Source organism: Physella acuta, unplaced genomic scaffold, assembly GCF_028476545.2.
Source record: "Physella acuta isolate Inbredline_101_S28 unplaced genomic scaffold, ASM2847654v3 ptg000547l, whole genome shotgun sequence".
NCBI lineage: Eukaryota > Metazoa > Mollusca > Gastropoda > Physidae > Physella > Physella acuta.
Window position 1 is genome coordinate 111,260 of NW_026732066.1, and position 14,850 is coordinate 126,109.

The 14,850-nt window shown below is 38.7% G+C and overlaps 1 protein-coding gene across 1 annotated transcript in view; it reads right to left on the reverse strand.

The window, feature by feature from the left end:
* Positions 1 to 9,207: 9,207 nt before the first annotated feature.
* LOC131946180 (uncharacterized) overlaps positions 9,208 to 14,850 on the reverse strand; it is a 62,364-nt gene continuing 56,721 nt past the window's right edge. Inside the window, exons 5-10 of the mRNA XM_059306832.1 lie at positions 14,038 to 14,116; positions 13,647 to 13,723; positions 13,127 to 13,372; positions 12,686 to 12,811; positions 12,210 to 12,368; positions 9,208 to 11,609 (exon numbers count right to left, since the gene is read on the reverse strand). Of these exons, the coding sequence (XP_059162815.1) occupies positions 11,239 to 11,609; positions 12,210 to 12,368; positions 12,686 to 12,811; positions 13,127 to 13,372; positions 13,647 to 13,723; positions 14,038 to 14,116 (1,058 nt within the window). The 3' untranslated portion in view covers positions 9,208 to 11,238. The remainder of the gene's footprint in view (positions 11,610 to 12,209; positions 12,369 to 12,685; positions 12,812 to 13,126; positions 13,373 to 13,646; positions 13,724 to 14,037; positions 14,117 to 14,850) is intronic.

Sequence of the window (14,850 nt, forward strand, 5' to 3'; positions counted from 1 at the left end):
GCTCAAGGGGTTATTGTCAGTGTATACCACACATTTAGCACCTAATAGATAGTCCCTGAATTTCTCAGTCACAGCCCATTTTAATGTCAAAAGTTCTAGTTTCATGGCGCTGTAATTTGTCATGTTCCTCTCTGATCCCTTCAGAGCTCGACTTGCATACGCAATAACCCTGAAACCTTGCTTTTGTTGTTGTGATAGCACAGCTCCCAGACCTTTAGAGCTGGCGTCAATTTCTAGCCGAAATGGTTTGTCAAAGTCTGCGTATCCCAATATCGGCGCCTCTGTCAAAGCCTTTTTCAATAGCTTAAACGAGTTCAGGCATTCATCAGTCCATAATTCACCTATCAGTTGTGTTTTACCTTTCTTTTTCTCCTTACTGTGTTTCTTTGTCATTTTGTTTACCAAGTCATGCAATGGTGCGGCAATTTTTGCAAAACCCGGCACAAATTTTCTATAATAGGAAGCAAAACCCAAGAATGACCTGACCTCTACCGTAGTTGTTGGTTGTTTCCATTCTTTAACAGCTGCAATTTTATCTGGGTCAGTGGCGATGCCATCCGACGAAATCACGTAACCCAAAAAATGTACCGATTTCAAACCAAAGCAGCATTTGTCTGGGTTCAGCTTTACTCCTATCTCCCTAAGACGGAGAAACACTTGTTCTAATCTTTTTAGATGGTCCTCCCAAGTTTTTGAGTAAACTAGAATATCATCCAAATACACCAACATTATTTGAAATAGAAAGTCACTCATAGCACTCTGCATTACTCGCTGGAATGTAGCAGGTGCATTAGTTAGACCAAACGGCATACGGGTCCACTCGTACAGTCCCAGTGGAGAAATAAATGCAGTTTTATGTTGATCGTTGGGGTGCATGGCCACTTGGTGGTAGCCACTAGCCAAATCCAAGGTAGAAAAAAATCTTGCTCCCCCCAACGCATCAAGACATTCATCAATACGAGGCAAGGGGAATGCATCCCTTCTTGTGATATTGTTCAATTTCCGGTAATCACAACACAGTCTTATCTCCCCTGACTTCTTTTTTACCACTACTATCGGTGCCGCATACGGGCTCGTACTGGTTGTAATAATTCCCTTTTTTAGTAGGTCATTCAGGTGTGCTTTCACCGCAGAGTAGTGACTCGGTGGTAATCTTCGGTAGGGTTGCGCCACCGGCTTGTCTTGTAGTAAGGGTATCTGGTGTTTTATTACTTCCGTGTACCCCAAATCACCCTCATACGAGGCAAATATATCACTGTATTTATTCAGCAATTCATTTAGTTTTGGGTCCTCAGTTTCCGGGAATGTATATGATCGGCCATCCTCTTTCTTCACCTCGGCCGTCACATTGACCGACCTAACTGTTACTTCATTACTGCTGGTATTGCTCAGTTCGATGCACTGTGCCGACCTTTGTACCTCGACGTTCTGTGGTACTCCTACCAGAGTATTAGGCGGTATAAAAATTTCCTCATCCAAAACATTTGCCACTAATCCTTGAACTAGTCCATTTTCCGCTGATGTGTATGTCCGCAGTAACACGACGCCTGCCCTCAGTGCGGCGCCACATGGTTCTATCATCACATCACCATTCACGCTTCTATCACCAATTTGTAATGTGATTGCCTTGACCGTGTTTGCCGGGACTGCTGTCCTTCCTCTGGTCTTGGCAAACCTGGTCAACTTGGATCCCCGACCTGGTGTGGTCGATGCGACAATATTTGTAAGAAATTCTGGCAACTGGCCAAGAATATTCATGCCCAACAGGCAAGGTATATTTGACACATTTGTCTCTAGGTTGTGTTTCGTAACGAACACCCCAACCTGCTTCAACCTATGTCCTGCCACCACGACATCCGCCAGAAAATAACCACAGTATGGAATGGTTAGTCCATTAGCTGCCGTCAGGCGCATGCATGTGTCAGACCTCAACCTATGGTCTTTTCCTTTCATCCATTTGGTGTAAAAATTTTCCGTGATTGTCGTCACCTGGGAGCCTGTATCCACAATTGCCTTCACCGCGATGTCCCCAATCGTAATCACCATTTCGGGACAGACTCCCATCATTTTGCTTCTTGGGCCATACCCTCGCCCCTCTGTAGCCTGGCCTTGCCTTACAGAGGACGACCGTTTCCCTGGCAGTACCGTGCCATATGTCCGGGTTGTGAACAAGACAAACAAATTGGTCGACCGTCGGCCGTCCATTGGAGTGATGGCTTGGCCGGACGCGGCCGTCCAACCCGTCCCTGTTTTGTCCCGTTCTTTTCCCGATTCTCAGCTGTTGACCTGCTTTCTAACCTCTCCAAACGTTGGTCAACCTTATCTAGGTGGGCCAACAGTTGAGCCATCATGGTCTCTATCGTGTCGGCCCCTGTGGGTGGGGATTGTCTCTGTTCAGGCACAGAGACTTTGTCCACCGAACAGTTCGATTGGTCCTCATCCTCGGACCTGCGGATCGCTGAGTTCCTGACCTGAAGGAAGGTCAACTGCGGTTCTTTGTGGACCTCCTCTTTCAACTCTCTTCTTAGGATCGGGGTTGCCAGCCCCTCAATGAAATGGTCCCTCAGTAGGCGTACATCAATGTCCGGTGTTTTGACCTTTACCGAATCAAAGGCACTGTTCATCCGGTGTGAGTACTCCATCACACTCTCCGCCAATCTCTGCCTCAAGCCTACGAACCCTGCTAGCAGTTGCGATCCCGACCGTCTCTCCCCAAAGGTCTCCATAATCAGATCCAGCACCTTATCTGGATCTGATTGGATGGTTTTATCGTGGCATTTGACCTCTGCCCTAACCGTCTCTCCTATGCTGCCCATCAGCAGTCTTAATCTTTCCTCTGGTGACATGCCTCTCGAGGCCCAGGCCGCTTTGACCTCTTCACTGAACCTGTTGGTTAAAGTGGGATCACCGTCCCCGTAAAATTTGTTAATGTGGGACTCTCTGGGTAGGACCACTATATGGGTCTGCTTCTCGTCCAGAGTAGACATTTTATTCCGTAAGTAAAACAAAAGAGTTCTTTCTTACCGTGTGTATATGAAAAATTTTTTCCTCAATTTTCACAGTTCCTGAATGTCCGAATTCACATACACACAAAACACAGTTATGCACAAGGTTGACTATGGGTGCCTAAAACGGCAAGTCTAGTTGAATTCATCCTGCTCGACGACGCCAAATGTGACCTAGGCTAGTTGCATCTTTCCTGTTCGCAACGCCAAATGTGACCTTCCCCGAGTCTATCCTGCCCGACAACGCCAATTGTAACGAGTTGAACCACTCATGCTACACAACATCGACTACAGTAGAAAGACTCGAAGATGCAGGTTCGCTATTGATCCTTTTATTACATGAATCAAGAAATGCTTCAATATAACACAATGAATCAACAGAAATGTTTCACAATAATAGTCTGAATCAACTGACCCCCTAACAGTCCTCACTAGGCTTCATATAACTGAATCCACATGTCTATTGTCCTTCTTAACACAATATAACCAACTTGAGTATGTCACACAGACTGACTGATCTAAAGCAAGCGATGAAGCTGGAAGAGCGGTAAGAGCCGTAAGAGCCGTAAGAGCCGTAAGAGACGTAAGAGAACGAGTTCAGTCGTCCCCTCCTATTTATGCCTTGTATCCGTACTCGTCTGCATACTTGTATTCCTCCGTAATCGATACTTGTACTCGATGTCTCCGACCACTAGTTACGCAGTTCTAGCGTACAGTCCGTGAAATAACATCTGCATCCTATCAATCAAAGTTGACAGGCCTTTTGACTCTCTTCGTACCGTTTCCCAAAATAGCACGCGTTGGCTTTGAGATTGTTATCAGTCCGCTCCAATAAGCCACCTGCTATGTTGCGTCAGACTGTAATACTGCGTCTCGGCTTATCGTTCGTTATCAGATTTGTAACTAGTAGTTAGGCCCACCCTAGCTACATAGATATTTAGAACGAGCTAATTATTTAAAAGATCTTATTAGATCTTTAGAACGGTCTATTTAGTTTAAAATATCTTCTCCAACCTATAGGGCTTGGTACCTAGTTGGATAGATTTGTGTTAAACACGCATAAACCTCTTTGGTACATTCTCGATCTAGGCTAAACCTACACGTGTAAATCTAAACCTACCCCACACCCGTGTAAACTTAAACCTACATCAGACCCGTGTAACCCTAAACCTACCTCACACCCGTGTAAACATACCTCACACCCATGTAAACCTAAACCTACCTCACACCCGTGTAAACCTAAACCTACCTCACACCCGTGTAAACCTAAACCTACCTCACACCCATGTAAACCTAAACCTACCTCACACCCGTGTAAACCTAAACCTACCTCACACCCATGTTAACCTAAACCTACCTCACACCCGTGTTAACCTAAACCTACACCACACCAGTGTAAACCTAAACCTACCTCACACCCGTGTAAACCTAAACCTACCTCACACCCGTGTTAACCTAAACCTACACCACACCAGTGTAAACCTAAACCTACCTCACACCCGTGTAAACCTAAACCTACCTCACACCCATGTAAACCTAAACCTACCTCACACCCGTGTAAACCTAAACCTACCTCACACCCGTGTTAACCTAAACCTACCTCACACCCATGTAAACCTAAACCTACCTCACACCCGTGTAAACCTAAACCTACCTCACACCCGTGTTAACCTAAACCTACCTCACACCCGTGTAAACCTAAACCTACCTCACACCCGTGTAAACCTAAACCTACCTCACACCCGTGTTAACCTAAACCTACCTGTCACGTGTGTGGGCAGCTCCCCGTGGGTGTCAGCCGATTCCACGTCTAGGGTGACCCACTGGGGTGTCCGGCCAGACTCGCTCTGCATGATCAACTCAAGGGTCCACTCACTCCAGGGTCCACTCACTCCTTCTCAGTCGTCGGTGCGAGAAATATCCGCAAGTTGTAAGCCAACTGCAAGTTAGTTAAGCACAGTGAGAAAATTACCAGACACTTGAAACACTATTTATTATACATAGGGACTACGCCATTTCAATATACGAACTCCGTAAAAAAATAATTGGAAATTAATAAATATAATGGCTAATTATCTGAAAACTAAATTTTCTTTTAAATTGTAACTGAAAAGTGCATGCTACAAGAACCGTAAATCTGGCTTTAAAAAAAACTACGTTTATACATAAAGAAACACTCGAGACCAAGTCAAGACGTTTTAAACGACACGTTAATTAATTAATTAGCTCTCCAGGTTCTCCACTTTTGTTGCGGATTAATTGAGGGGAAAAATGGGGAACTTTTTTTTCCTCTGACTTTAGCTAAAATTATTTGCAGCATAGAGTTGCAGATGAAACAATTTTTAATTTTTTTTTAAAGTCACTGCTGGTATTTTGTTTTATAAAAATTATCATTTTTTTTAATGTGCTGTTTAAAAAAGTTGAAAAAAAAATTCTGTTTAAAAAAGAATGCGCACCTTACCGTTTCACTCGACCAACTTTTTCAACTGTGGCTCGTGGATCTAACCTATTCACGTGATGTGTGACCTTGACTTTCGAAAACTCCAGCCGGAAATAGTCGAGACGTGTGACAGAGTGACGTAGTCGCCGTGAGCTGACGAGGCTTACACAGGGCACATAAATCTCGGGGCAGATGGCAAGTTTGTGAATTAACTAGCTGATGTCCCGCTTCTGGACAAGATTTTTACAGACCAGACGACTTTTATGAATCAGGTGGATCAAAATGGACGGTCAGACCACCACTAGATACGTGCTTAAGTTATGTGTACTTTAAAGCAGAGGCGTGGCTGTTGCTGCGGAATGTAGGGGATGCACTCCCAAACATACGGGGCGCCAAAAGCGAATCGACAATGAGTAACAATTAAAAAACTCGTTACGATATACACACATTTCAAAACAAATGATTGCATTTTAGAAATTAGACCACAAAAAAATAAATGTCTTCTTTGTTCTTATATATATACTAGGCATGCTGCCCAGCTTCGCTTAGGCTTTCGAAAACATTGAGAATTTGAATGCTTAATTAATTCGCCCGAGGGTCGGTCTACGACCTCAAGAGTTATGAAGAGGTTCCTCCGTGGACATTTTTTTTCGATTTATAGCTCATATAAGGTACCGGTCAGTCGAGGTCAGTTTTGACCCCCTCATCGTAGACTTTTTGGCCAACCGGCCCCCGTGTTCTGTCGCCCCAAGGCAAGATCCTGCCAAATTTGAAGCGCCTGCGGCGCCGGGAAGTGCCTTATCGGACACCCGACAATCTAGATCTAGATCTAGAATCCTAATTGAATTTTTTTTTTTAAGTTTAGTCCGAGCAAAATAAAAAAAATACATTAACCAAGTTGATTTGGTGGGTCTCGAACCCGCACCACCTGCGTGGTTTATAGTACACTAACATCTCCGCTATTTAGGCACCTTATAAAATACAGAGAATGAAAGACGTATTTTAAAATCTTAACTTACGCGAATATGCCTATTCTTTCAAATTAACTTTTTTATCCCAAATTAGCCAGTTCCAAACAAAGATTTTGTATAAATAAATGTTATGAGTTTAGGCCGGAAAAATTGTATTGTATACATTTCATAGTGTACGTAGATCTAAATCAAATTTGAATGAAATAGTTCATTTCTTTTTTATTCTAAACACGGCAGATGACGTCATTAGTAAGCAATAGTGTCGTCACAGTTTTGTGCGTTCTTTAACACATCTATTAATGCTTTTCCGGTTGCATAAATAATACTGTTTCTCTACATTCGAATACGCCTTTAATTTTTATTTTTCTTATTTAAGTAAAATTGTGGTTATACATTTAAAACATCTAACATATTATTTTCAACAAAAGTCCGTAAAAAGTTCTCGATATATCGCTGCCGATTCTGACGTGATGTCCGGCGAAAATTTTTTGCGGACAGAGAAAGAGAGAGAGAGAGAGAAGAGCGCACATGGCCTTTTATAAATTAGGATATATATATATATATATATATATATATATATATATATATATATATATATATATTATATATATATATATATATATATATATATATATATATATATATATATATATATATATAGTGTTTCTTTCAAACTTTTTCTCTCCGGGGGGGGGGGGGCACTTAAAATTTTCGGGTGGGAAAAGGGGGCGAACTATAATTTCCGCCGGGGGGGGGGGGGGTCCGCGGACATTGTTAAAAAAATATATTTATGTAAGTTCCATTTCGTCTAGGGGGGGGGGCAGTTTTTCTAATGCCGCCACTGCCGTCCCCCAACCTTCACCCAACGAACATCCCAGGCTGACCTGTCACATGTCGCTCTACAAAGATTGAAGAGATTCCCGCACTCACAAGATTCCTGAGTTATAGCCTACAATTTTCGTGTCTCTACTTTTTTCGCTCTCTCTCAAATACGTGAAAGGTTCAAGGTTGTCAAGCTAGCAAGTTATAGAAATGAATTTTAATTATCATAACACTTATATATAGAGAGAGCTGGGCACAATAAACTACCTGTGTGTAGGGGGAGGGGCGCACACTTATTTAAGTATATATATTCTAGATAAACTATTTTTTTAATATTAAGTCTGAATAGGGGGGGGGGGGGGGGGGGAAGCGGCAGACTTGCAGCCCCCCCCCCCCCCCCCCCCCCCCAAAAAAAAAGGTATTAGTAATCCACAAGAAGAGTCTTACAAGGAAACTCTTCTTTTTAGGAAAATGAAATAATCTCCATCAAATAGCAATGTATTAATTGTAATTTCATGGTTCTGTTTCTTAAAATAGATCACTATTTCTATATTCAAATGAGGACAAAAACAATATATTTTAGCATTTAAAAATATGTTTTATTTATTTTGAATAGTAGTGAACATATTATATAATAGATAAAAGAATCTGACACAATTTTTAAAAACATGATCTATGTACACAAGATCTTGATTTAAAGATCTTTGTACACAAGTCTGAACAGTCAAAGATCTATGCAAACAAAGATCCACTACAGCTTAAGTCTTATGCACACAAGATCTAGCAAAGATCAACGTACACAAGGCTCTCACGGTTGTAGAACCATGTACACAAAATCTTACAGTTAAAGATTATTGTACACAAAAAAGCTAATAGTCAAAGACCTATGTACAAGGTAATTAGTTTGAATTGTAATAAAGTTTGCACCTGCATCTTCAAAATTGAAGAAATAAACATTGTGATAATTGTTAAAGGTTTGTACCAATATACGAGCACAATATATTGACACATGCAAAAGTTAAATAGATAAGTTTTCTTAAGCCGACTTGACCATGTAGCCTACACCAAAACCAGACACTGTCCCGCACTAAACCATTCGGTCTATACACACAACCATCACCACACACTCATAGTTTACACACTATGTTTATATTATCCCCACACTTAAATTTTCTCCACACATTAATTAGGTCACATTTTCTCCACACATTAATTAGGTAACATTTTCTCCACATATTAATTAGGTCACATTTTCTCCACATATTAATTAGGTCACATTTTCTCCATACAATGGGTCAAAATTCTACATCACAAGGTCAACTTGTCCTTATACAATGACCAACAAGATCACAAATTGTACCAAGACTTTCTTCAACAAAGCATCCTGCACCATCAAATCTACAACATCCGGCACCAAAAAACCACAAAAGCTCAATAGTCCTATCATACATCTCAAATCATTTAAGTAACTCAAATCATGTAAGTAACCTAAATCATTACAGGGACTTGAATCTTTCAAGTAACAAATCATGTAAGCAACTTATATAATTCAAATAACTTACATCATATAAGAAACTCAAATCATGTAAGCAACTTATATAATTCAAATAACTTACATCATATAAGAAACTCAAATCATGTAAGCAACTTATATAATTCAAATAACTTACATCATATAAGAAACTCAAATCATGTAAGAAACTTATATAATTCAAATAACTTACATCATATAAGAAACTCAAATCATGTAAGCAACTTATATAATTCAAATAACTTACATCATATAAGAAACTCAAATCATATAAGCAACTTGAATCACTCAAGATACCTAAATCATGAAAGAAACCTGTGCCCACTTACAGATACAAGTTGACAATAATTTGTTTTTCACAAATGTCTGGCAATTATTCAGACATGTCTTAAGTTGACAAGACATGTCTTCATTGACAGGACATCTTACACCCCCCCCCCCCCCATCAGACACAACAAAGATCAGGACTTTGATCAAATCACAGAAAACAAAATGTCACTTTATATTTTGACGCAGTATCCGACACATATCACCTGTGAAGTTGTTGAGTAACACAGTGATGGCACTCAGGGGTCAAGGGTCATATCAAGATCAACAGAAATATCACATACTATCAAAACATAATGAAACACGTAATACTTTTTAACCAAATCTTCATTTTTGATAAAAAAAAAAGAAAAAAAAAAGTTTTTTCACACTCAGTGATTTTTAAAGTCAAAATTTTTAAACAAGTCACATGACTAATATATTATGGGACCACATAAAATAAGTCATATGACTATCGTATGGGACCACAGTATTTTGTACCAGCAACAGAGATATATGTACATAAATGCATAAACAAAATAAAGCTGTTGTCATGACAACCCAAAAAAAAAATCAAAGCCAGAATAATTTGTGCTTGTAATAAAGAAACAAATCTATGATTTTAGCTCAAGAGTAATTCTGTCACTCACATGAGCTAAATTATGAAGGAAATTATAAAAACAAACAACAGAAGTATGGTTTTGGTTAAACTAAAAACCAGATTTAAATTTGTGATAAGAAGTTAAAAAAAAAAGAGCATACATTAGGTTTTTCAAATTCCAACAGTTACATTCAAATCTTAATTTTATGGTCATATTTTGAATACAATTTTATTTTTGTTTTTAAAAGAAGTGATGATTGAATGAGCCACCAATCTTATTTGACTTTTTCTGATGTATTTTGTAATTTGCAACAAAATTTAATTTCATTCATCAAATTGTTTATAGTCCTCATTTTTACACACAAATACCATTCAAATATCAGTTTTATTCATGAACGGCCAATCCAATTTCACTGAAAAGCAACAACCAATCCAACTGAAATGTTAAACAGCCAATCAAATGAGATGGAATATAAATAAACAACCAATAAGTGAATGAATTATGAGATGATTAGAAAACAAACTAGCTGAACACAAATTGGCTGACTTTATTCAATGAGAGTGGGGGAGAAGGAGTATAGAGTTTTACATATTGTGTGCAGTAAGCATATTGATAATCATAGCTCAAGATATAGAAAACATCTTCATCTCCACATGAACTGTGCAAAAAATAGAAAGATAAAACTTTATATATTTCTTCTTAAATTGGATATTATAAATTATAGGCTAATTTGGTTTTTACTTATTATTTCAGTGTGGGACTATTTTTAAAAGATGGCGTTAAAATGTAAATAGAGAACAAATTCATTGCATATACAAAAAAAAATTCATTAAAAATGTTAAAAGCAGTTAACTTTTGACTTCTTTTAAAATGAGAATACAATGGAATGTACAAAATGAACTCTACTAATGTCACATCTATGGCACACCATTTTCTCATGTTTCATTAAACTATGGTCACTGGGGACTGACCTGTATTCTGTGAAGTGTGATAGCATGTGTCAAGCTAGTTAGAATATAATACACAAATGGTAAGCTATACATATCTACACGTCAAGATGTATAATTTATACTTTGACATTAGCAGACATTGACACCGTTAACAGACACATCACTGGCAGACATTGACATGCCATGGACAGGCATAGCTAGTAGCCAGTACTTTTCACATAGAAATAGTCACACACACAAACACATTTCAATCACAAATGCTGTATCACTGCACATTTTTGTAAGTTATATTTGGCTGGTCACATGACCAAGAGTTAATAATAGCCTAGTATTATAGCTACAAAAATCATAATAATAAAAAAAAAATAGATATAAAAATGACAAATTTAGATAAAAAAAACTCTGATTGGCTGATTTAATTAAAAAAAAAAAATTTATCCACAGTTCGACAAGTTGCAGTATCAGGAATGAGCTGCTAGCGTCGGAGAACTTGTACTGAATGAACTTCATGCTCGCCATTAATGTTTCATCTCTTTGTTGGGAGTGATCTCCCCTGTTGGTTCTACTCTTGTGGAACTGGATCTAAAATGTCTTCAAGTTTGTTTTTAAACTCAAGAAGTAGCTTGAACAGGCTGAGACCACTGGCGACTAAACTTGACATTTTCTAGCGGAGGAAAAGCAGTGTTTGTGTCATCAAGCGCCGGGGCACTGGGGGAGGGGTGGGATCGGTAGAAGGTCCCTGGTGGTGGCCGCACCCCACCCGTGCCCTCGTCAGTGCCGTCCTCTATATCGTCTGTCGCAATAGCCAGGAGTTTGGTACCGGCTTCCCCACCATCGTTTTCTACGACGACGACGCTCCCAAGTGGTGTGGATGGAGACTTTTCGTTCTTGTGGTAGCAGCAGGGGAAGAAGATGTAGACGCACTCGTCTGTCAGAGTCTGTTTGTGGTAGCCGTGTTGGTAGTCCATGTCTGTGTGGTAGTCTACAGCAGTAGAGAAATAAAGGCGGAATTAATGGGGAGAAAATAATACATTATAAAACACATCTTTAGTTATTTAGACATTTCAAACTTATTTGTTTCAATCAGTTGTTTGTTATTTGTAAAGTCGAAACACAAAACAATACAACTATTGGGAACTAATAAAAAGCCATCAATTTTAAATTTATCTACACACTATTTTTAAGATAGTTGGGTATGGTAAATGACTGCTGGGATGGAGCAAAATCTTGACCAGATTATGGAAGATAGGGTATGGTAATTGACTACTTATCAAAGGGATTAGTGCTTGGATACTGGGATAAACTAAAATCTCGACCAGATTTAGTTAAGCCTGGGTATGGAAAGTGACTTCTCATCAAAGGGATTAGTGTTTTGATACTGGATTGGACCAAAATCTTAACAAGACAGTCCATGGCAACTGACATTACAAATAATAAAGTCATAGAAACCATAAAGACTCTTGTACAAAACCATTCCATTAAGAAAAACATATTCCCTGATATCTATTAAACCGTATACCATTTTGACACTAAGAGCAAACATTTAGACCCACAAAACACAGAGAGAACCAACTGAACTCACCAACATCTTTGCGTAGACACATGCAAATTTCATTGACAATGTCGTCTCTCTTGACCACCCTCAGGCACCTGAAGAGCTCTGATATTGTGTCCTTGCTCTCCCCTCTCCACAGCTTCCACTCCTGGAGGTAGCCGTTAATGGTGTACTTGGCTTGGCTGTCTGTGGACACAGAACCAAACGATTGGGAAACAATTGTGGAAATAGTCAACTGTTGTGTTCACAGTCAACAGTTCTGGGAATAGCTGACAGTTGCATTAATGGTTGATAGATGTGGAGAGTCAGCAACTCTGACTAGTCAATGATTGTGTTAATAGTCAATGATTGTGTTAATAATCAAAACTTGTGGGAAATAGTTGACAGTTGTGGAAATAGTCAACAGTTGTGTTAATAGTCAACTGTTCAGAAAAAAAGTGAACTAACTTAGTTGTATGTTTACACTGTTATGTAAGGCTATATCAGAGAAAAAAAAAATCTACCTTTATATTTGTCAACAATGAACTCGAAGTGCCCCTGTTTTGGATGGGATCTAAAAAGTTCTTGTGCGAGTGTCCAGATTTGGCGGTCAATTCTCTCCTCAATAAAACTAAACGATGTGGATAAAACTGGAAGGTAAAAGGTTAATTGTTAAATATGGCTGGATCAATATAATTTAAACATTTAGTATAATTTATTCTTAAAATTAATACCCACCACAAGAGTTAAAAAGCTTTGATTATGAGTAATAATTAGTTTTAGCTTTTCATCTCTAAACCTTAGGTACTATAGGAGCAATGTTTATAAAAAATCTTTTCTCATCTTTTGTTATTTAATGGTACCATTTCAAATTAGACCAGATACTGTATTACCTTATTTCTCAACAAAAAGACAGATTCGCAAATTAACATAAGGAATCTATGAGACCAAAAAATGGAATTTACCTTTCTTGAACAAGACTGGGTCCCTCTCGCTGTCCTTAACGACCTTGACCCTCAGCTGTTCAACCTCTGTCTCTGTGAGCGCGCGCTGGTTGCACTGGCGCCGCAGCTGCCGCCGCCTGAAGCAGAAGATGAGGATGAGCACCAAGAACAGCACCAGGGCCCCCACCACCCCGCCCACAATAGTGTAGGTCAGTATGCCAGAGGAGGGGGAGGCGTGGTGGTTCAGCTCCTCACACGTCGTCAGATCTGAAATTACAAAAGTTGACTTGAGATTGACGCGAACAGAAACAGGTTTATTTTGAAAAGATATACAATAAACTACCAAACAGAGAATAAAATTAATTTTAAAGGGTAAGAAAAAAATCTAATAAAAAATTGTAGATAAATAAAAAATGTATAATAATAGATTTTTAATGAAAATGTATAATATTTAATAACCATAAATTTTTTAATATAATGATTCAAAAAAAAAAATATGCGTTGATGTATTTTTATGAAGTGCAAACATAGAGTTGCCTACCTTTGACCACAGGCCCACAAATGTTGTCTGCCTCTCCAGTACTGGCTGTTAAAATACACCTGCTCTGTTTAGCACAGCTGAAGTAAACAAATCATATTTATCTTATGTCCTACACAGCACCACTAAACTAATACACATCTATTTATAAACACAACACACATTGCTCTAATGTTATTATCCTTTCAATTGTTTTTTTTTTTTTAAACTTGGATTTTTTTTTTTAAAATAGTAGATTTATATGATAAGCTCACAGAGAATATTAAAATGGAGCATTTTAAGACTAGTCCAAAACAATGAAACTAAAAAGATAGTGAATAAAAACTGAGCACTGATTTTGAAAATTGTAGACAGATAAGCTACAGCAATCAAACAGAAAAAAAAAAAAACTTACTTTGTAAGTGGTTTACATTTATTCATGGTGTCAGATGTGTCAGAGTACATTCCCCTGTCCAAACATTTCTCACAGTTGCCTGAGAAAACAAGGCAAAACTATTAATAGATCTATTAAGTCGCAAAACACACACATACAACTGGTACAAAATGTATCCTTTAATCACACAATGCATAGATAAACACACAGTACATAAAATATAAAGAACACATGCTATATATTAAAAAATTAGGCTATAAAAAAATTATTAAAATAAGCCAATTGTGTCAACAATTGCACAAGTAATATTTTAAGTTCTAAAGCCCCTAATATACTATTCTTTAAGGAATCTTTGAGAAAAACATTGCAACTAGAATTTAGTGCAATATTTAGTGCTGTAACTGACTGAATTATTCTAAATCTGAGCTTAAAAACAACTAAGTATTAAACCAAAGACTGAATTGAAAATGATCATAGTATAAACACCACTAGCCCACAACTGACCATACAATAAACACCACTGGTCTACAACTGACCATACAACCAACACCCCTGACCTACATCTGACCATACATAAACACCACTGGCCTAAAACTGACCATACATAAACCCCACCGTCCTACAACTGACCATATATCCCGTGGTATATGCCTTTAGGACAGCGTTTGTTGGGTATACAGGCCCTCTGGCCTACAACTGACCATATATCCCGTGGTATGTGCCTTTAGGACAGCGTTTGTTGGGTATACAGGCCCTCTGGCCTACAACTGACCATATATCCCGTGGTATGTGCCTTTAGGACAGCGTTTGTTGGGTATACAGGCCCTCTGGCCT